The following is a 22,234-nucleotide window of genomic DNA, read 5'->3' as shown; positions in this document are numbered from 1 at the left end:
AAGAGCACTATCTGTTCTTCCAGAGGTTCTGAGTTTAATTCCTAGTCAACAACATGGTGGCTCACAACCATCTATACTGGCATCTGATGCCCTCTTCTGGCATTCAGGTGTACGTGCAGATAGCACACTCATATTCATAAAATAAAATAAATTAAAAAAAAAAAAGGAATTCACTTTCCCCAAAGAGAGCAGGCCCAGCAGGCTCTGGAAAGCTATTGTAGCTCTCTGCGTGCCTGTGGTTCTCACGGATCCAATCTGGCTCCTAGCCTGCCCACAGACGACATGTGGTGGGGAAGGAACTTCCAAAGAAAAACTGCAAGGAGGGCTGAGACCTCTGTCCCTCAGGTGGTTGTGAGATGACCATGTAAGGGTCCTCTCCAGACAGTGAAAAGCCCCTGGGTGAGCATTGCCTGTAGTGATGACAGATTCGAACAAGGAGCCCGAACCATAGCAGTAGGCAAAATGTTCACCAGTGCAGAAACAGATACAAAGCTTTCTTGGAAAGTGCTCTTTCTATCCCTTGGAAGTGGCCAGACTTCCAGCTTCTTATGACTCCTGTTTTTCAGGAGTACTTGACATTTGCCAAGAACTTACACTTCAGAGTGGCCCCTGGTTCCCCTAGAACAGTGGTTCTCAGCCTGCTGGGCTGTGACCCTTCAATACAGTTCCTCCTGTTGTAGCGACCCCAACCATAAAGTTATTCTCATTGTTGCTTCATAACTACTACTGTTACTTATCATAACGTAAATATCTGTGTTTTCCTTTGGTCCTAGGGACCCCTGTGAAAGGGTTATTTGACCCAAAGAGGTCACAGACTCCAGGTTGAGACCTGCTAGCCTAGAGTAATGGGGCAATGAGGATAGGAATCCTAACACCAGGACTCCTCCCTTTTGTGTTCTGAGAGAGAACATTGTAGCCTGCAGTTACAAGGTTTACTGTTATTACCCACATGTCGCAGACACATCTCCCAGGCTCTGTAATCAGTTGCGGTGTCTGCTTGGTTGTCAGTTTGGTTGCTAAGTAAACATCTCTACTCTGAGCAAAGCAAGTGTGTGTTCCCTCCGTCACTGGGAGTTTTACTCGACTATGGAAAGACGCTTCCCAGCTCCAAGGCTATGGCTTCCTGAGGTTCCTTTCAGCTCTGAAACTTTAGAGCCACCCTCCCCTCCTCTGCCTTAGAACCCTGGCTTGCTCTTCAGTGGCTCTGAGAGGCACACCCCTTCTGCCTCTGGCCTTCAGTTACCATGATAGTGACCATCTTCCTGACTTTCTGAGAGTTTTCTCCCTCCTTGCCTCATGCCTGACTCCCCTGCTGCTCCGAAGCCTGTCATTCATGCAGCGCGCCTTACTGCTCAGGTGCTGTTCATGTTAATTACCCCTTACCCCAGTGTTTCAGTGAGGAGTCATGGAATATTTGTCTCTTTCCCGAGCATGCCAAGTTTCTTAGAGGCTTCTGTTTGTTGTCCTTTGTGATAAATGGCCCTCACTTTTATTTGGTGCTGAGTCCCCAGCCTAGGCTCATTCCCCTCACTCATCATTATAATGTCCTTTGATGTTCCAGAGTTGCCTGCCCAGCCCCATGCCCAACCAGGCTGTGAGTAAGCACTGAGAGAGCAGAGACCCATCTTCTTGGTCACCAGAGTCTCACAGCGTTTAAATATGTGTTAGCCTCACTGTGTGTTAGGACCTTCTTGAATATTAAGTATGGATTTTCCAGTCGATGGGGAGACAAAAGATTCAAAATAGTACTTTTTTTTTTTTCCTTTTTCTAGATGGGGTTTCTCTGTTGTAGCCTTGTGCATCCTAGAACTCGCTCTGTAGACCAAGCTGGCCCCAAACTCAGAGATTCACTTGTCTCTGCCTCCTGAATCCTGGGTTTAAAGGCCACCACCTCCTGCCTCAAAATGTTACTTTAATCAGTTTTCATAAGAATCCTGTTTGAGATCTTGACTAGCAACCCTAAGTAGAGGACCCTGGCAAGAGAAATCAATTTTAAAGGGAGGGATCTGGCAAGGATAAAATGATTTGTTAGGTGTGTTAGTTACCTTTTTGCTGCTTGATAGAACACCTGATAAAGGCAGCTTAAGGGGGTGATTTATTTTAGCTTAAGGTGACAGGAGCTTGACTGATCATGTGTGTTCACAGTCAGGGTTGGCGAGACATGGATGTTGATGTCAGTTCCCTTTTGTTTTTAATGTACATGTGCAGATATCTAAACACTGTGAGGTCAACATCAGGAATTGCCTTCAATTACTCTACATCTTATATTTTAAGAAAGGCTATCTCAAGGAACCTGGAGCTAGCTGATTCAGCTTAGACTAGCCAGTGAGCCCCCTGAGAGGCCTGTCTTCGTCCGTAGCTGGCATTACATGCATGCACAGCATGAACTCAGGTCCTCATGCACACACAACAGGCATGTTACCCATGGAGTAAAGTGTACCCAGGCCCCTGTTTTTCCTTTTTATTCTATCTAGGACCCCAGTCTATAAGAATGATCCTCTGAATCTTTCCTCCTCCACTAATCCTTCCTCGAATGCCGTGACAGACATGGCTCTGGGTGATTTAAAAATCCCATCAAGTTGACTATGAAGGTTTTAACCATTACATCAAGGAATGAAGGAAACAGAATTTTATGTGAATTTCTATTTAGGCCAGTGATTTTGAAAAATTTCAAGATAGACTATTTAGGATCATAGAAATATTTCTGGAAAAATACAAGAAATTGTTTTGCTCAGTTAACATCTATTAACTGATAACTGAGATAACTTGGTGATGAAGAATCTGGATCTCTGCACTCACAGCTCATTGTCTGCTGGGGAGGGAGACAGAGGGGGAGAGAGGGGATGAGGAGCCTGTGGCTCTGAGATGACAAGCACCCTCCCCCCCAACTCTCCACCCCTACCCTGAGTCTGCCAGCTGTTAATCATCAGCACTACAGTATATAATTTACCTCGGAGGGGGCAGCGGTGAGCCTTGGAGAAAATGAAGGATATTCAGACATGGGGGTCCGTCTGGTCTGTTCAGTTAATTGTTTCGCAGATAAAGAAAGTAAAGCATAGGAAAACTGCTTTCTATGTTATAGATCATTAACCAGCCAACCTGGGGCTCTCCGGGTGCCTGGCTGTTTTCTGAGTTATGCCGTCATTTTTATTTCTTCAGTGCAGTGGCTTAAACTTTCTTTCATAGAACAAAGTAGGCAGTGAATAATGACTGATAGTCTTCCTGACAAGGCTGGCCCCTTAGTGTAGAAGGATTGTATTTCTGCCTTTAGTCATGGCATATATGTGGCTCATTTTGGAATAGCTAACACTTTCAAGTTCCTATAGCAATTCCCTGATGTGTCTCAGTAGCAAACCTCAAGATAATTTTAAAATGTTAACAGGTTTTTACTACCTGGATCAGTTTTTTAAAAACACCCTTGGACTGGGCAGCAGTGGCACGCATCTTTGAGCGCTGCACTCAGAAGGAAGGCAGAGGCAAGTGGATCTCTGTGAGTTCAACACTGGCCGGTCTACAGAGTGAGTTCTAGGATAGCCAGGGTACACAGAGAAACAAAACAAAACAGCCCACCCTTGGACTGTTTGTTTAATGCATGTACCAAAGCGTAATTTATTAACGGTGCCTTAGAGTGGACAAGATTAATTTGGTACCTTCTACTGTAATTCTTGCACAAATGAACTTGATTAAAGCTCAGTTGATAAGAACACATTTTATTTTTAATTTATTTTTATTTTATAGTGTGTGTGTGTGTGTGTGTGTGTGTGTGTGTGTGTGTGTTGCCTGTGTGCTTATCTCTGTACCACGTGCATGGTGCCCACGGAGGTCAGAAGAGTGCACCATATTTTCCTGGAACTAGAACTGCAGACAGTTGTGAGCCACTGTGGGGATATTGGGAATTGAACCCAGGTCCTCTGGGAAGGGTAGCCAATGCTTTTAGCTAATAAGCCATCTCTCCAGTTATATAACACATTTAAGATAAAAGGATTTTGAAAATAAAATGGCTGAAGAGCTTTGCTTGAAGTTGACTCTTGGCAAGTTGGTTGGTTATCTCACTGGGTTGATTTTTTAATAGCATTCAGATAATAAATTGACAGAGTATTTTAGCTTTCACTAGTAGAGCCATGTTAAGCAGGCTCATTTGGATATTGTTATGATGGCTTAAATTTAAGTAGAAATGCCTTAATTTTGAGGTGCTGCTTTTTATTTAAGTGCTATTTAATATTACAGTCTTTAAAACATAATAGCTTATGTGACGTTGTAAATTTGATGGGGCCTTCTTATTACCAGAAAAAAAGTAATTTGCCACTGCATGAGTCTTTCAAAACTGGCATAGGTTGCGGCTGGAGAGACTGCTCATCAGATTAGAGCACTTGCTGCACCTGAAGGGGACCTGGCTGTTCTGTTCCTGGCACCGTCTGTAGCTCTGGTTCTCAGAGACCCAGCTCCCTCTTTTGGCCTCTGAGGGCACTGCATGCTTATGATGCACATACACGAGCAAAATACTCACACACATTAAACAAATAAGTCTCTAAAAAACTTAAGAGATATAGGTTTAAACATTTTTTTCATGTCATTAACTGCCTTTCTAAAATCAGCCAAAACTTCATGGTTTCCAATTTCTAATAACACCCACATTCCCTTAACTCCATTTATTAGTGATTAAAGTTCATAGTTTTGATTGTTCAGAGCTCCACTAATAAGGCTTAATACAGTCTGCTGGTAATTAACTGGTTAAAAAGGTTTTAGAGACCATGAAGCCAGCTGTGAGGGAGAGCTGCTCCTCTGTGTATGGAGTTTGACTATCTTTCCTAGCAGGGGCTGATCATGTGTCATTTTTCCCTGTCAAAGGTTCCTCAGTGGTGTGCTGAATATTGCCTTTCCATCCACTACCAGCACGGGGGCGTGATATGCACACAGGTCCACAAGCAGACGGCGGTCCAGCTGGCCCTCCGGGTAGCCGACGAAATGGATGTTAATATTGGTCACGAAGTTGGCTATGTGATTCCTTTTGAGAACTGCTGCACCACTGAAACAATCCTGAGGTTTGTATGCAGGCACTTTATCTTGGCCTAGGTTCCTCTTGGCTTGGCTTCTATAGTGTTCAAAGGGTGTTAGCCTTGCCTTCTACATCTCAAGCACCCATGGTGTAATAACTACTCTCTCTAGCCTGACACACACCCCTTGTTTTCCTCCCTGGTATCCTCCGCTGTTTCTTGTCTAAACTTCCATGATTATAGTCCTCAGGGAGAAAATGACAACTTGTTAGTTTCACTCAAGACCTCCTTCCATCTTGTACCTAGAGAGCTGTACCTCCTGGTGAGTCCATCGCCATTGGCTGTGTGCAGCCATGTGGCTCTGAGTGATCCATGCTTCCACATGTCAGTGCCTTATACCTGTCTCCCCAGCACTGTATTCGGCCTGTCTGTGCCTCTTCCGGGATTGGCCAGTTCTTTCTCATCACTCAGAACTTGGGGCAAGGGCCACCTGCACCAGGGAGGCTTCCCTGACCTGGTAGGGGGTGAGCATTGCTCTGACGGGGCTTCCATTCTCAGTCTCCACAAGGCTGCGGGTATGTTTCTTAGCTATTAACTCATTGAAGCTGCAGTAAGTTATGTTGTCGGATGTTTGTGTTTAGCTTTCTTTAACAGGTTTCTGAGAGCTTGATATAAAGGAAAAAGAAATGCGAAAGAGAACAATGAAGTGGGAGAACTAGAAAAGTAGCTTCCCAGGGCCAGGGCTTCTCTACATAGTTTTATGTCACCCTCATAGACAGTGCCTGTGCCTATTCCAATTTTGCAAGGAGTGACCAAAGCTGCTTATAGCCAGAGGTGACCACCTTTGGGGTTTCAGGAGCCCTGGGCACTGTCTTTCCCTCTAGAAGCTCAAGAAATCCTGTTTTAATTGAATAGTGGCTTCAGTTAAACTCTGCAATCACTGCATCTAGACTTGAAAGCCTTTGGCAAGAACTCTCAGCTATAACAGCTTTCATGTTAATAGATGTGGAATCATAATCTTAAATTATTATTATTGAGAAAGTCACAAAGGGATCCATTATATTATAGTGGGATCCACTGTCATTTTAAGTAGCAGAATGTGCCTTTTAAAACATCTGTGTGTTCTGGACTTGTTTTTTATGGGATTCTTTTAAGCACTGGATTCTGTCAGCAGAGGAAGCACTGAGTTTCTGTGTTCTGAGTGGGAGCCCCGGGACTAGGGTAAGCTGTGGCTCATAGAGATGGGATGTTCTGGCTCCTCTGCAGCAGGTTCCGTCCTCTGCTGCCCATCCTTTCCTTTCCCTATCTTTACTGTAAGAACTTGTTAGCAGGACACAGAGTAGGGTCTGAGCCTCTCGGTGGCCCAAAGATTGAAAAGCCGCTACAATAGAAGCAACTAATACCTGCTTTCCTCCCAAAGTCCTCTCTGCCTAGGAGGCCACACAGCTGGCTGTACAACCAGTGTCTGCCACTTTCTAGCGGGGACTCTGCGTAGATTCCATCCCAGAGCTCTCAGGTCTCCTCATCCATAAAACCAATGGCTGTCCAGAGGGGTGTTGTAAGGACTAAATGGCTGAATAGATATGCCCAAAGCACAGTGTGGGTGGTGGCTAGTTTATGATTATTATGATTATAATTAAATCTGTAATTATATCTTTAGAATTGTTACCAGAACCAGTTCATTTTCCTGGAGAGGTATACGAGCTGATTTTGAGTGCTCTCAGATTGAATGGCAATCTAAACCAAAGATGTTTCTTGGTGATGCTTGGCCAGCGCCTTGCACATGTTGGGCAAGTGCTCTACCACTGAGCTGCTTTGCCAGCCCTTCAATCAGAAGCTTTGAAGGCAGTTACTAAGTAGAGACTCTAGTTTCCTGTATCCAGTCTTATCTTTTTTTTTTTTTTTCTTTGTAACCTACTGGACATATCATAGATACCTGGTAAAGGTAATTTTTCCTTCCTTCCTTCCTTTCACTTCTTTTTTTGTTTGTTTTCAAAACAGAGTTTCTCTGTGTATAGCCTTGGCTGTCCTGGACTTTGGAGACCAGGCTGGCCTGAAACTCACACGGATCCAACTGCCTCTGGCTCCCTAAGTGCTGGGATTAAAGGCTTTGGTCATCGTGCCTAGTTCTTATGCTTTTTTTCTTTCTTTTTTAAAATTTTATTTGTTTATTTTTTTTTATTTATTATAATTTGTTCACTTTGTATCCCAGCTGTAACCTCCTCCCTTATCCCCTCCAAATCCCGCCCTCCCCCTCTCTCTCCTTCTCCTCCCATGCCCCTCCCCTAGTCCACTGATGGGGTGGTGTCCTCCCCTTCCATCCGATCCTAGCCTATCAGGTCTCATCAGGACTGGCTGCATTGTCTTCCTCTGTGGCCTAGGAAGGCTGCACCCCCCCTTAGGGGGAGGTGATCAAAGAACCAGCCACTGAGTTTCTGTCAGAGACAGCCCCTGTTCCCCTTTACTAGAAAACCCACTTGGAGACAGAGCTGCCATGGGCTACATCTATGCAGGGGTTCTAGGTTATCTCCATGCATAGTCCTTGGTTGGAGTATCAGTCTCAGAAAAGACCCCTATGGCCAGATTTTTTGGTTTGGTTGCTCTCCTGTGGAGCTCCAGTCCCCTCCAGGTCTTTCATCCCCCCTTCTTTCATACAGATTCCCTGCACTCTGCCCAAAGTTTGGCTGTGAGTCTCAGCATCTGCTTTGATACCCGACTGGGTAGAGTCTCTTATGCTTCTTTTTAAATGGTATTAAAAAAACAAACAATTTAGTTCTTTTTCTGGCATTTCCAGATAGTAGACACCTAAGCACTGCATACCTGAAAGCACTTTCTTCTCTGCATGCCAGTCTCCTGTGCATTGTGTCTTCTATGCCGTAAATCTCCTGTGCAGTGTGTCTCCTGTGCAGAGAATCTCTTGTGCATTGGGTCTCCTGTGCAGTTAATCTCCTATGCAGTGGGTCTCTGTGTAGCAGGTGTGGATCTTAAACCTCTCCAGTTTTCGTAACTGAAGAGTTCTTACCTTTCACTAGAGTCAAATTCAATATAAAACATTTTAGAAGGTACAAATATAATACAACTTTTTAATATGTTATTCTTGGCCCTTACCAGTCTTGAGAATTTAAGGTGCTGACTGTGTTGCATTACCTGACAGCACATCTATGTAGTTACCATGACAACAAAATTTTTAAAGCGTTTTTCACATGGAATCTTATTTATGTGAAAATGAGAAATGAATCTTGCCAGGCTTGGTGGCATACACCTTTAATCCCAGAACTCAAGAAGCAGGTGGATCTCTGAGGCCAGGGTAGTTCACATAGTGAGCTCTAAGCCAGCCAGGGCTACATGGTGAATGAAGGAGGGGAAGGAGGGAGGGAGAGAGAAAGAGAGACAGAGAGAGAGAGACAGACAGACAGAAATTGAGAGAAAGACTTTTGTATTGTGGGGGAAAGGCTGAAGATTTGTGATTCTTTAAGTATTGAGTCATCATGCTGAGTGTAGCAGAGTTTTAAATAGGCCACCAATTTCCCCTTTTAACCAAGCCTGGATATATTTACATAACTCATGCCTCCTCCACTTTACTGGACACATGGCTTTGAGATAGCTGAGTGGTGACTAGATAGGTGCTCAGCTGTGTTTTACTGAAAAGGAATAAAATTTTATTTGTGACATGAAAGGAGCAGAATTCGCTTTGAAATAGGGTAAAAGTAGCTTAGGTCACTGTGTCCTAGTTAACCTCTACAGAAGACACCCAGAAGGCTAGATTTTTGGATGAATTATCTGCATCTTGTATAAAATGAAATAATATTGTACCCTGGAAAATTCCACTCGTGGGCTTGATCATTTTTCCTTAGGAATGACCCACAATTTGATATTGATACTGCTCATTTGGTAAGACACAGGATGAGTCTGTATGAACAGAAAGGCAGAGGGTAAAGCTTTGATCTCATAAAGTGAGAAGAACCAAATCTAAAATAAAATTTTTTCTTTCCTTTTTTTTTTTTTTTTTTTTTTGTTGTTGTTGTTGTTGTTGTTGTTTTTCTAGGCAGGGGTTCTCTGTGTAGCCTTGGCTGTTCTGGACTCAATTTGTAGACCAGGCTGGCGTCCAGCTCACGGGGATCTTCCTGCCTCAGGCATGTGCCAAATCTAAAATCTTACCACCAAACTCTGGAGGCTAAGGAAGCAGCCTCTGATTTGATAATAGCCTCAGATATGATAAATCATTTGGTTCAAGTCTTAACCCTTTTAATTCCTGTGTGTGTGGTAGGAAGTTTGAAGTTAACCTGTGAGTTCTAGGCAAGCCATGGCTACATAGTGAGACCCTGCCTCAAAAAACAAATAAACAAAAAATAAAAAATAAAAACAAACCTTGAACTTGACCCCAGCTTGGTGGCTCTTGCCAGACTACTTAGAATGTTCACCCATTTTCTTCATTCATAAATATGAGGGGCAACATGGACCCTTGGGGTTTATTGTGAAGGTTAAATGAGAAAAAAAAAATATTTATATATATATTGATCCAGGGCCCAAACATGGTAGGAACTAAAGGGAAATGTTTGCTTTCATTCTCTCTGTTCTCCCTTGAAAGGGTACTGAGCACTGTGTCAGGAGTCCTCAGGTCCACCAGGTTTGGGTTGTCCAGAGCTTCACTGCATTCACAGCACAGTCTCCTCACAACTGACGTCCTTCAGAGTGAAAGAAGACAAAGTCAGCCAAGTGAAACAGTGAATAGGGTGATCCTCAGAGGAAATTGGGGGCAAGCTTCAAGAGTCTGTCCCTTTGAGCTGGGTGGGGTGGTGCACACCTTTAATCCTACTAGCATTTGGGAGGCAGAGGAAGGCGGATCTCTGAGTTCAGTGTCAGCCTGGTCTAGAGTTCCAGGACAGTGAAGGCTGTTAACACAGAGAAACCCTATCTCAAACAAGTCTGTCCCCACTCCCTCAAGCTAAACATACTGCAATTCCCCAGCAGTGAGCTGTGACATGTGTAAAGTGTCCTGCCAGGGAAATGCAACAGGACTCAGTGCCCAGGCTCGTGACTAGCAGCTGGGCAGTAAGCATGCTTTGTCCAGGATGTCCCAAGCCTGCAGACCCCCCCAGAGGAAGGCACATGTTCACACGAGCCCTGAGCTGAGGCAGTTCCCCTGTCAGTTTGGGCCGGGTGGAAGCTCTCCACAAATTTAAGCCACACGTCAGCCACGGGCCAGCATTGCCAGCAGACCCATCCAACAACCTAAGTCTTATGTGCTGATACAGGTGGAGGATGCATAAAACTACCTTCTTCAAGCAGTAATTTGTGTGCATATATAAAATAGTATCAGAAAGAAATCTTTGTGGTAGTGGATCACTACAATGGGGCCTTGATTTTTTTTTTTTTTTTAATTTTAAAAACATTTCAGCTGGGGCACACACCTGTAATCCATCACTCAGGGAGGCAGAGGCAGGCAGATCTCTGTAGCCAAGGCTACACAGAGAAACCCTGTCTCAAAAAACAACAAACAAACAGATAAACAACAACAAATCTCAAAGGCTCCTGGAAAAAAAAAATTATTAAATCACTAATGAAGAAGGCTGATGGTTACTGTGTAGCTACTTCTGTTTGCTGTTATTTGAGCAACATTTCAAACTTCGTGATATTAGCCCCCTGCTGACACAGCTTCCCACCAGCAACCCCCAGTGAGAATCTTCTTGTGGCCCTCTGGGTCATGAGCCTGAGTTCTCTCCTTGGGAAGTGTATGCCAGTACCCAGAGTTCCAGTTATGACAGGAAGGGAGGTAGCTGTCCAGTGAGGATGTTTCATGATAATACTGTTTGGTTTACAAAGCTGAAGGCAATCCTTAAGTGTATTTATTATCATTTGTACCTGTGAGTTTGCATAAGCTTGTGATAACAACAGAACACTCAGTTGTGATGATCATTGGTTACACAGACCTCTGTGTAAGTAGAGGCCTCTGACCAGGGGTTCTTTGGTGATCCCTGAGGAGTCATGAAGCACGGACAAAGGACGTTAAAATGTGTTTATGTGGGGCTTTGTGTTGTGGCCCTACAGATTCTGTTACCACAAAGGGATGTTGGCTCCAAAAAGAAAATCTAACCAGTGCCACAAAGAAGGGCAGGGCAGGGCATGCGGGAATAGTCTGGGGAGTCCTTTACCTGGTTTTCATGAGAATTCTCTGCCGTGAATGTCTTCTTTGTAGGTACTGCACTGATGATATGCTGCAGCGAGAGATGATGTCCAATCCTTTTCTGGGTAACTATGGGGTCATCATCCTGGATGACATCCATGAAAGAAGCATGGCGACTGATGTGCTGCTCGGACTTCTTAAAGATGTGTTACTAGCCCGACCAGAACTGAAGCTCATAATTAACTGCGCACCTCTCCTCATCAGCAAACTCAGTTCCTACTATGGAAATGTGCCTCTCATAGAAGTGAAAAACAAGCACCCTGTGGAGGTTGTGTACCTTAGCGGGGCTCAGAAGGATTCTTTCGAGTCTGTCTTACGCCTTATCTTTGAAATCCACCGCTCGGGTGAGAAGGGTGATGTTGTAGTCTTCCTGGCCTGTGAACAAGTAAGTTAAGTGTTCCCACCTAACCAAGTGTTGTCAAAAGGCATTTCCTTCGGGAAGCTTTTAATCAGCAACTCACGGCTCCTGATGCAAAGCTGGCACATAAATATACCCCATCACACCTCAGTCTACACATAAGCTGCAGCGCAGAGAGGATAAACAAAACCTGTGCTGAAAGCCTTGCCAAACCTCTCAGTGCTGAGCAGGAGTGGGGCGGCATCTTGAGGAGTTTGGAGACATGGTCCTCCTCCAGGGCCCAGCTTGATGGAAGCCGATCAGTGCACAGCTGCTGCACGCTGGCCACCTCTTATGGAGACACAGTAGACGCAGGAGACTCCACTCTGCTGCCTCCTCAGCAGCACCTGAGGTGGACCACTCTTTTTAAAGCCTAGCAGCCTGTTCTACCCAGGCCTCTCCCGTGCTTTCATCGTCTCAGTAAGAGGCAGTCTTGCAATGGTTCTAGTGAACAACAGGAACCAGATAGTGTTGAACAAGTTGAACTACCAAGGGTTGAGCCCAGGACCCAACCTAGTGTGGATCTGCCAGGGGTATCTGGGAGGTGTGACCTCAATTTAGGCTCAGAACTAAAGGAGCTTGGGAGGTCTTGAGACTTAAACTTTATTTGTTTCCTTAGGGAAAGTAATTTAGAGTCTCATCTGCATAAGGGCATTTATCATGTGGATGATACACATTCTCCTGAATACTAATCTTGTGTGATAGTGATTTATTCTATCCTCATGCCCCAGTTGCAGGGTTTAGAATGTTTAAAAAGGCCCTTGGGGAAGTAATAAAATGATTAAGGGGCAGAGTAGAGCCCAAGGAAAGGAACAACAGGAAAGTTAGGAATCTAAAACATTTGAAAGTTGAAACTGCCAGATGGAGACAAAAAGGGTATGGAGACTGGCAGGATAAACAGTCATCTTTGAGGTTAAAATAGGAAATTTCAAAACAGAGCTAGGTGTAGGCCTGTAGTCACAGCACTGACCAGGCTGAAGTGTGAGATCAGAGGGTGGAAGCCAGCCTCAGCTACAAAGTGAAACTGTATCTCAGAAAACAAAACAAAAGCCATCCCAAATGGATGCTTTGGAAACTAAAGGTCATAACAGATTTGGGGTAGAGGTTGTCTTCGAGTGTTTGATTCTTGTAAATGTAGCAGAACCTATACGCCAGTGACCTTTAAAGTGGGGAGATGTGGCAGTCCGTGGGACTTAGAAAACGTCCTTTCTGTTGAGAAGCACGAGACACAACAGTCTTCTCCCTGGGAAGTAATGGTCATGAGAGCTGCAGGGAGCTTTTCTCTCCGGGGCCTAGACAGTGGAAGGTGCTGCTGCAGTGGCCAGGCCAGTGCTGGACTCCCTTGTCCAGTGGCACAGCAAGAGGGAGGGGGCAGCTGCCGGCTCTGGCACACTTGCCAGGAAGCCAGCTTTGTCTCGGTTTTCATCCTCAGTGTTCTGGGTCTGTATCTCCTTCCTCGTCAGTGCTCCTGTCTTAAAAATCCCTGTTCAAGGCTGTTGATTGCATTTCCCCTATGCTACGTAAAGCTGTCTTGGTTTCTACATACAATTAAAACCCGCAGCTGGGCTCAGTGGCACATACCTGTAATCCCAGCACTCGGGGAGGCAGAGGCAGAGGCAGGCGGATCATTGTAAGTTCGAGGCCAGCCTGGCCTATAAAGGGAGTCCAGGACAGCCAAGGCTACACAGAGAAATCCTGTCTTGAAAAAACAAAAAACAAAATCTGCTGTGGTCCCCTTCAGTACTATATAAAACAAACATAGGTGAGAGCCATTTTTTAAGAAATTCAATTCGAAGTGCAGGCGTCGCTACTAAGAGGTTGGTTTGGGGGGGTCAGGTGTGCATTCTTGTTAGGTGTGTTGGCCGTCCTCCCGCTGCAGACTCCGCTCCATGTGTGCTAGGAGCTGATCCCCACAATAACACACAGACGTCCTGTGACTTGGCACTTACCAGACTGAACAGCCTGAGTAAGCCAGCCATCTTCAACCTGAAAACAAAACGTGAACTAAATTAAATAGAAAACACGAGTTGAGTTCGTAGTGTATAGTCCAGCCAATCACTGTCAGGGACCAGCAGGCCCGTGTCCAGGGTTGGAGTTTCCTGGGAAGTGGTCTGCATGGCCGAAGGGCTTCTTTGGTCTCAGATAGCTTCTCTCAGTGGGTACTGTGGTCTTCCCAGCCTTGTGAGGGGTCACAGCAGAGTCCTACAGACAAACTTAGTGAGTAAGAACTCGGAGTAAGCTGTGTGTGGTGGAGCATACCTGTGACCCCAGCACTTGAAAGGCAGGGCAGGATCTCCATGCCTGGTTCTTGTAGTGAGTTCCAGGATAGCCAGGGCGATCTACAGAGACCCTGTCTCAATAAAAAAGAAAATGACAGTATCGTAGACTTGGATATATTTCAGTATTACTTTTTGCAGTTTTTGAAGATTATGGCCTCAAAGCCATATGTCAGCTGTGCTTAAGGAGTGGGAAATATGCGTAGCATCTGTTCTGTCACCTCTGCCTTTTCTTGTTGAGCATTTTCTTCATTTCTCTTCCTAAAAAAAAAAAAAAAAAAAAAAAAAGTGTGTGCGTGTTTCCGAAATTCAACATTAAGAAATATAAACAACTAGAAATAGCCAGAATCACATGATGAGACCCTATCTCCAAAAGCAAAACTAACACCAGCATAGTTACCAATATTATTCTTTAACAGTATTCTAAGAGGAAGTAATTATTTCACTGCTGTTTGAAGGTTTATATTGTTAAGCATTTGCCCTGAAGTGGGATGAATCTCCTTTTCTGTATTCTCTGTTAAGAGTTGCTGGCACCTCCCTGAAGCTGGGAGGAATGTGGTGTTCCCACTAGGCTGTCCTCAGAAAACCTGTGGTAAAATGAAGCAAGCCATCTGGAGCATTTATTTCTTCTTTTAGACAGAAAACCAACCACCTCTCAATCATCCTGCCCCCATCTTCCAAGCGCTGGCAAAAAGTAGTTTGCTCTTACTAATCTAGTTGACCAACCTTTCACTATTTAGGGTATAGACAGCTGTGCTGCTTGCTTGGTTTGAAAAAAAAGATTTTGTCCAGTAAGCCCTACATGTGCTGGAGGAGGCAGCATGAGAGCAGACCTCCTGGTGACAGCTCCCAGAACCCTCCTTAAGGTAGATACCTCCTCAAAAACCCTCGAAGTGAGAGAAGTCTAGACCCATTCTACAAATGATATAAGAAGGAAACCACCCTGAGCTATCGACAGGGAAAAGGGAATGGTGCCTTAAAGAATGGCAGAGGCCACAGGAAGCCAATTTTCAGCTTAGGGGTGTTTAGTGTTTAGTGAACTGTGATGACTGATAAGCCAGGTGAGGTTCCCATTTGGTGGCTTGCCTTGTACTTTAAAAGACAAGAATTTGAAACTGTACAAAGGACTTAGATTAAGTATTATTTCTTTTCAAAAACTAGCTGGGATTTGAGAACTGTGCACACTAAAGTATCTTACACTCAGGCACTCCCATTTGCTTGTAAGCTCGTGGCAGACGGTGTGTATTTTTTCCCAACATGCCTGATGTACATTTGAACAGATTGTTGTAAATGTCTGTAAATGAAGGTATCAGGGACAGTGACTGCTTCCTGCCCACCTATGGCTTTTCTGCCACCACTTTGAAGTACATGTGGGCCAGGTGAGGCTCCCAATCATGATTTTGTGTGTGCCTCTATGGTGTTTATTGTTGTTGTTGTTTTAAGGGTTTCCTGGGTAGCCTTGGCTGTCCTGGACTTGCTCTGTAGACCAGGCTGGCCTCAGACTGACAGCGATTGCCTGTCCCTGCCTCCTCCAGTGCTGGGGCTAAAAATGTGCATCACCACACCTGCTTGTGCCTTTATGCTTTCTGAGATGAAGTTTCACACTGTAGTTCAGGCTGGCCTTGACTTCACAGCAATCCTCCTGCCTCAGCCCCTGCCCAAACCACCCCTAAGCCCTGTGAATCCAGGAATGAGCCAGTACACCTGGCTGTTATGCATTCCTTTATAGAAAATTCAGAAGATGTTGAATGCTGCTTAGTGTGGTTGGCTCAAACAACAACTGATGTAAGGACGACTTTGATGTATCTGCTCATATTACTGTGGCTGAGGAATGGCATCAAGCTAGAAAAACAGTAGAATGAAGGCATAGAAGCAGGTAGGACGTTTTCTGAGAGGAAAACCATTCTGGACTAAAAGCAATGAAATTGTGTAGAAATCACATTTAACTCACCCAAAGATAGATTGCATTTCTTTTTCTTATTTAAGGCAACAGCACAGATGTTTCTTTCCCTGTGTGTATTATTGCCTAAAACATTATTCAATCGTGGGATATTTTTGTACCGAAATATTGTTTTTCATTCTCATGGATGTTTTTTTTTTTCACCTTAGGATATTGAAAAAACCTATGAAATTGTGTGTCAGGAAGGATCCAACTTAAACCCAGACGTGGGTGAGCTGGTGGTCATTCCTTTGTATCCCAAAGAGAAATGCAACCTGTTCAGGCCAGTGGAGGAAACCGAGAAAAGATGCCAAGTCTATCAGAGAAGGGTGGTGCTGACCACCAGCTGCGGGGAGTCTCTGATCTGGAACCACATGGTCAGATTTGTTATTGATGTTGGTGTGGAAAGAAGGCAGGTAATTACCATCCTGGGGCTAGGGTAGGCCAGCCATCATTGGCACCCACTTGCTGGGTTCCTGCTGCACCAGTGGCCAAAAGTAAGGGTGCATTGTGACCCAGGGTTCTCTTTATTTAGTCATATGTGCACTGAGTGGTTGCAGCCATTGAAGTTTTGGCTGTATCTCATTAGCATCTTGGTAATCTGGAAACAAATTAATTGAGGTACAGAGGTTTGTCAAAAGACCAAACTTTAGCACAAAGGTGTTGATTCCTGTTACCTGCCTGCCCATCTCCTTCCTCCATCCTTCCCTTCCTCCCTCCTGTCCTTCATTTTAACTGAGAATTAAACCCAGGGCCTTCCACTTGGTAGCCCAGTGCCCAACCCCTTGTGGTCTTTAGGTAAACTACTAGCACAATATGTTACTCAGCTTCAGAAGCTTCTCTGGTACATTGTGTCTGATTATCTTTTATCAGCACAATTAGCATCTTACTTCAGGAAAATTAGTTTCAAGTGAATTGACTAACTTATTTTTAGAATTTTCAAATTTTATTTATTTATTCATGTTACATCTCTATTGCAGCCCCTCCCTCCTCTCTTCCTAGTCCCACCCTTCTACCCTCTTCTCCTCAGAGAAGGGGAGCCATCTCCACCAACCTGCCTCAGCATATCAAGTTGCACAAGATCTAAGCACATCTTTCTCCACTGAGGCCCTAAAAACTAGCCCAGCTAGGGGAAAGCGACACAAAAGCAGGCAGGAGAGTCCATGTCAGAGACAGCCACTTCTCTGATTGCTATGGAACCCTCATGAAGACCAGGCTACCCATTTACACATGTGTAGGGGCCTAAGTCCAGTCCATGCATGCTCTTTAGTTGCTGGTTCAGTCTCTGTAAGCCCCATGGTCCTCGTTGGTCTTCTTTTGGAGTTCCTGTCCCCAAATTGACATAACTTTTGAAAATCCTGGATAATTGAATGACTTTTTTTTTTTTTAATTTTAAAGTTTTTCTTTTTTAAAATTTATTTTAATTTTATAAGCAGTGGTGTTTTGCCTGCATGTATGTCTGTGTGAGGGTGTCTAATCCCCTGGATCAGGAGTTACAGACAGGTGTAAGCTACCATGTGGGTGCTGGGAATTGAACCTGGGTCCTCAGGAAACATAACCAGTGCTCTTAACCTTTGAGCCATCTCTCCAGCTCCCTAATTCTAATTTTTTAGAAAATACATTATTAAAGCTGGACAGTGGTGGCTCATGCCTTTAATGCCAGCACTTGGGAGGCAGAGGCAGGTGAATCTCTGAGTTTGATGCCAGCTTGGTCATCAGAGCAAGTTCCAGGACAGCCAGGGCTACACAAAGAAATCCTGTCTCAAAAAACAAACAAACAAACAAACAAACAAACAAACAAAACCAGTAACAGTAATATCAATTTAAAGAGAAATAACTAGATTATTATAAATGAAATAACTTCATGCAAAATATTTCTATCATTCTCTTTAAATTAAAAAAAATGGCTGGGCACAGTGGCACACACTTGTAATACCAGCACTAGGGAGGCAGAGGCAGGCAGATCTCTGAGTTTTAGGCCAGCCTGGTCTACAGAGTGAGTCCAGGACAGCCAAGGCTACAGTGAAACCCTGTCTAAAAAAAAAAAAAAAAAAAAAAAAATCAAAGTTAATTAATTAATTAATTTTAAAATTGAAAATAAGGTTTCTTAAGCTCTGAAGACCATAGAACTAACAAAAAGAAAAAAGCTTTTGAGATGGAGGAAAGCACCAGATCTTATTCCTTGAGGGAGAGACTTCATTTTCCGAGTGTCCATACCTTGGTGTCCCAGTGGCTATGAAGATTCCCTTAAAACAGGTTGGAGGTCGTCTCCTTTGAAGGCAGGGTCTCGCCCGGTAGCCTCCAAGTGCTAGATCTTAGTCTGACTGCCACACCTGGCTTGTTAGAGCCAGCCTTCAGTTACATCCGCATTCCTAGAGCACAGGCTGTCACTTGTCCTTCTAAGCCCCATGTAAGGCTATTAGTGCTGTGTGGCATTTTCTGGGTAGCATGTGTCACAAGTGTGGACCCACTGAGGTAACCCTCAGTCTGACCAAAACATCAAAGCAGTACAGCCCTGTTGAATGGGAACTCTTCCTGTCAGTGGTGTGGGGTGTGGGTGTCCCCACTCACCAGCATGAGGCTCTGAGAAATGGCAGTTCCGTGCTGTGCCAGGTGATACTGAGGTCCCACAGTTGTAGAGGTGCAGGCAAAGTGGGCAGCCTACAGATCCATTTATCAAGGCCCTTGCAGTGCCCATTTATAGTGTGTGGTAGACACCGAACAAATTGAAAAAGCCTGACAGCATGTTGATGGGGGCGTGCTGCAGGGCGGTCACCTTGGGTAGAGGCAGGTGACTGCACCTTGGTTTCCAGGGCTAACATCCTGTGTTCCTGTTCAAGGTGTACAACCCCCGAATCAGAGCCAACTCCCTCGTCCTGCAGCCTATCAGCCAAAGCCAAGCGGAGATCCGAAAGCAGCTCCTCGGGTCTTCTCCCTCAGGTAGTGTGATAGGCCAACAGCAAGCGGTATGAAGTCCCTCAGGGATGCCACAGCAACACTGAAGCCATTTCCCTTGACTTTTTTTAGGAAAACTTTTCTGTCTGTACACTGAAGAATTTGCCTCCAAAGACATGAGGCCGCTTAAGCCAGCAGAAATGCAGGAAGCCAACCTGACCAGCATGGTGCTCTTCATGAAGAGGGTGGACATCGCGGGCCTGGGCCGCTGCGACTTCATGAACAGGCCAGGTAGCTTTACACTCAGGTTTTCTTTTCATTCCTGCTACTTCTTCCTGCCATGGTACCTGAGAGCACATGGCACCTGTCACCGTAAGTGTGCGTGCATGCGTGTGTGGTGAGGGCTGTCTTAATTAGGCATACTATTGCTATGATGAAACACCATAACCAAACACTTCCAGATCACTGTTCATCATTGGAGGAAGTCAGGACAGGAAGTCAAGCAGGGCAGGGGAACCTGGAAGCAGGCACCGATGCAGAGCCCATGGAAGGATGCTCTTTACTGACTTCCTCCACATGACTTGCTCAGCCTGCTCTTTTATAGAACCCAGGACCACCAGCCCAGGGATGACGCCACCCACAATGGGCTGGGCCCTCCCCCATCAATCACTAATTAAGAAAATGCCTTATGGAGACATTTTCTCAGTTGAGGTTCCCCCCCTTTCAGATAACTAGCTTATGTCAAAAGATTAGCCATTGTAAGGGCCAAAGGTTGACATCAGGTATTTTCCTGTGTCGCTTTTTACCTTCGTGTTTGAGACAGGGTCTGTCTTTGAACCTGGAGCTCACTGAGTGGCTAGACAGGCTGGCCAGTGAGCAAGCCACTGATTCTTCTAGCTCTGCCCCTCCCTCCCCCCAGGCCCTGAGATTCAGATGAGCACCAGGAGCCTGGCCGTTTATGTGGATGCTTGGATCTGAATTCCGCATCCTCATTCTTGTGCAGTAAACACTTGACCCACAGAGCCACTTCCCTAGCCCAGAGTCCATTTTATCTGTTGGACACTGGAGCCAGTAGGACTGGAGTGTGGGGGCACAGTGGAGCACTGAAATGTAAGGGCAAGATGAACAAAAGATCAGAAATACATTTCCAGTGGCTTGGAGTCCTCCTCATGAATCATGTTAGCACCTGGGGGACAGCCAAACATGTTAGGATGGTTTGATCCTAATCTGAGCAATTTCTTCCAGGGATTTACTGAGCCTACTAGCCCTGGCTTTCTCCTGTCCTCAGAGCTATTGGATTGCTGAGGGAAAGAAAGGCCAGGCGACTGCTAACCTGAGTGACAGAGCCACCCATGCCCAAGGCAGGGCAGTGTTATGTGTTCAGAAGAAGCCAGCTTGTGGCTTTCTCTGTACCCCCAGTTGGCTTACCCTCTGTGTGGCAGGGTGGACTTAAATCCTTCTTCAGCTCTAGGTACGGTGTCTGGGAGGTGGCGGCAGCTGTATATGTCAACCACCAGCTAGTGAGGAGGGTCTCCCAGCAGCTATGGCCTGTGTATCCTGTCTGGCTAAGCCCTTGCCTGCTCTCTGAACACTCGGTCGTTTATATGTGTTTACTGGGGTGTTAAATCATTAAAAACAATAGCCCAGGGACTGGTGCTATTTTTTTCACTCCACTCTACAGATGAGAAACTGAGTCACTCGACACAAGGAAACTCACAGATGGAGCAGGTGGCATCTGGCTGGTGTCTGACTGTCCTGCCTACTTTTTATGCTAAAGGTCCTGGGTGGTTTTCCTCTTCTCCCTGGTGCTCTTTGTTCAGTGTGCCTCGCCAAGCTCAGGCAGCAGGTGCCTACAAATAATGAGCCGAAGATAGAGCCAGGGGGCTTCCCGCTTCCCCACCCAGCATGCTCTTGAAGCTGTTGGGGACCTACCCCACGGCCTACACAAGGCTATCAGAACAGGGTCCTGCTTCTTTAAACTGCTTTGTTCTGTGACTTGAAGCTTAGCTTGGGAAAAGCAGACAGATGTCTGGATCATCTTATAAAGGGCTCTAATTTAAAGTATCGGTTGCTCTTCAGTCATAGTCTTTGCTTCTATTTATGTGAACGTAACTTAATTTTCCCACACTTTTGGCCAGTGTTTAAAATTTCCCATGATGCTTACCCTAGAAGTAAATGGCAGTCTGCCTGTGATGTCTGTGTTGTTTGTCACATTTTTTGCAAGACAGATAAGTCAGCAAGAAGGCTATCAAGGTAGGAGTGTGTAAAATGGGAGCTGTGCAACCCAGGCTTGTCTGTGTACTTTCCTTCACCTCATCCTGGCCCCAAGGATGACATCTAGAGGAGAGAGTGCCATTCACTGTTCTTTCTACCTGATGGGCTCTGGACTTCAGATGGGTTGGCTTTTGTCACAGAAGGTTCTGCTGCAATAGTCCTTGCAGAAGCCCTCTCCTGAAGATGGCTTTTCCATCTTTTTGTTGTTTTTACATTTAGGGATTGAACCCAGAGCCCAAGCATGCTGAGAGTGTTCTACTACTGAGCCACATTCCAGACCAGACTTTCTTTTCTCATGATGGTGGGGGTGGGCCCTAGAGACTGAATGCTGGGCAAGCACCCTGCCTCTAAACTGCAGTGCCAGCCCCACATGCATTCCACCTGTTAGCATTGCCCGTCTAGCTCTACTGCTTGTGTCTTGGTGCTGTTGGCATCTTTCTGCTCAGGAGAGGAGATGTTTGATGGACTAGAAGTAAAAGCAGGCTTGCAAGAGGATTCTGAAGAAATCAAACATCAGAGCTACCTGTAAGGAAGTAGGTGGCTGCACAGTGGAATCCTTGCTCTCTCTCTCTTTCTCTGTGTGTGTGTGCGCGCGCGTGTGTCTTTGCTGGGATACCTGCTCTCTCTGTGCTGGAATCCCTGCTCTTTCTCTGTGCTAGGATCCCTGCTGTGTGTGTCTGTGTGTGTGCTGGGATCCCTGATCTCTGTGAACCTCCTGTCTGTTGCTTACTTCATGAAGCTTCAAGCTGATAACTAGGAACAAAGGGGTCAGAGTCACCATTTATTTTTGGCTCCTGACAATACACACATACACAGGGCTGTTTTCTGCTGTGCTTGGGGAAATGTAGCTATGGCTGAACTCTGACTCATCATTTTAGAAACAAAAGCATATAGAAGATGCTTGTTGCCGATACATTTATTTCAACTTATGATTGAAATATATGAACACAGCAACCTCTCTGCCCTTTGCAGGATATGTAACCATGTAGAAATGGACAAGGCATGACTAGGCTACTGGCAGTTAAGTGAATCCCCTCAGTGTGGATCTCTCTTTAGAAAAACTAAATCCAGGTTGTGTTTTTTTTATTTGTTTGTTTGTTTTGGTTTTGGTTTGTTTCATTTTGGTTTTGTTTTGTTTTTTCTCTTTCTTGGCTGCCTGAGGATTGACCTCTATGTGGAGTGTCACAGCCACTGTTGATCTGGGTCAGGAATCTAGGGCCCAACTGAATGCCTCAGCAGAAGCAGATGCCTGAGACAGTTTCTGTCCTTGGAAGG

At 45.2% G+C, this 22,234-nt stretch overlaps 1 protein-coding gene across 2 annotated transcripts in view; it reads left to right on the top strand.

The window, feature by feature from the left end:
* Dhx32 (DEAH-box helicase 32 (putative)) overlaps positions 1–22,234 on the top strand; it is a 58,606-nt gene that overhangs the window by 27,956 nt on the left and 8,416 nt on the right. For both annotated transcript variants that reach the window (XM_055608933.1, XM_055608932.1), the window contains exons 3-7: positions 4,849–5,042; positions 11,191–11,563; positions 15,961–16,206; positions 18,631–18,730; positions 18,818–18,976. In XM_055608933.1, the coding sequence (XP_055464908.1) occupies positions 4,849–5,042; positions 11,191–11,563; positions 15,961–16,206; positions 18,631–18,730; positions 18,818–18,976 (1,072 nt within the window). The remainder of the gene's footprint in view (positions 1–4,848; positions 5,043–11,190; positions 11,564–15,960; positions 16,207–18,630; positions 18,731–18,817; positions 18,977–22,234) is intronic.

The sequence above is a fragment of the Psammomys obesus genome, unplaced genomic scaffold (genome assembly GCF_907164565.1).
Source record: "Psammomys obesus unplaced genomic scaffold, mPsaObe1.curated_primary_1811, whole genome shotgun sequence".
In the NCBI taxonomy this organism is placed as follows: Eukaryota; Metazoa; Chordata; class Mammalia; order Rodentia; family Muridae; genus Psammomys; species Psammomys obesus.
The sequence above is the reverse complement of the archived record's forward strand: the minus strand, read 5'-3'. Positions and strand labels throughout refer to the sequence as shown.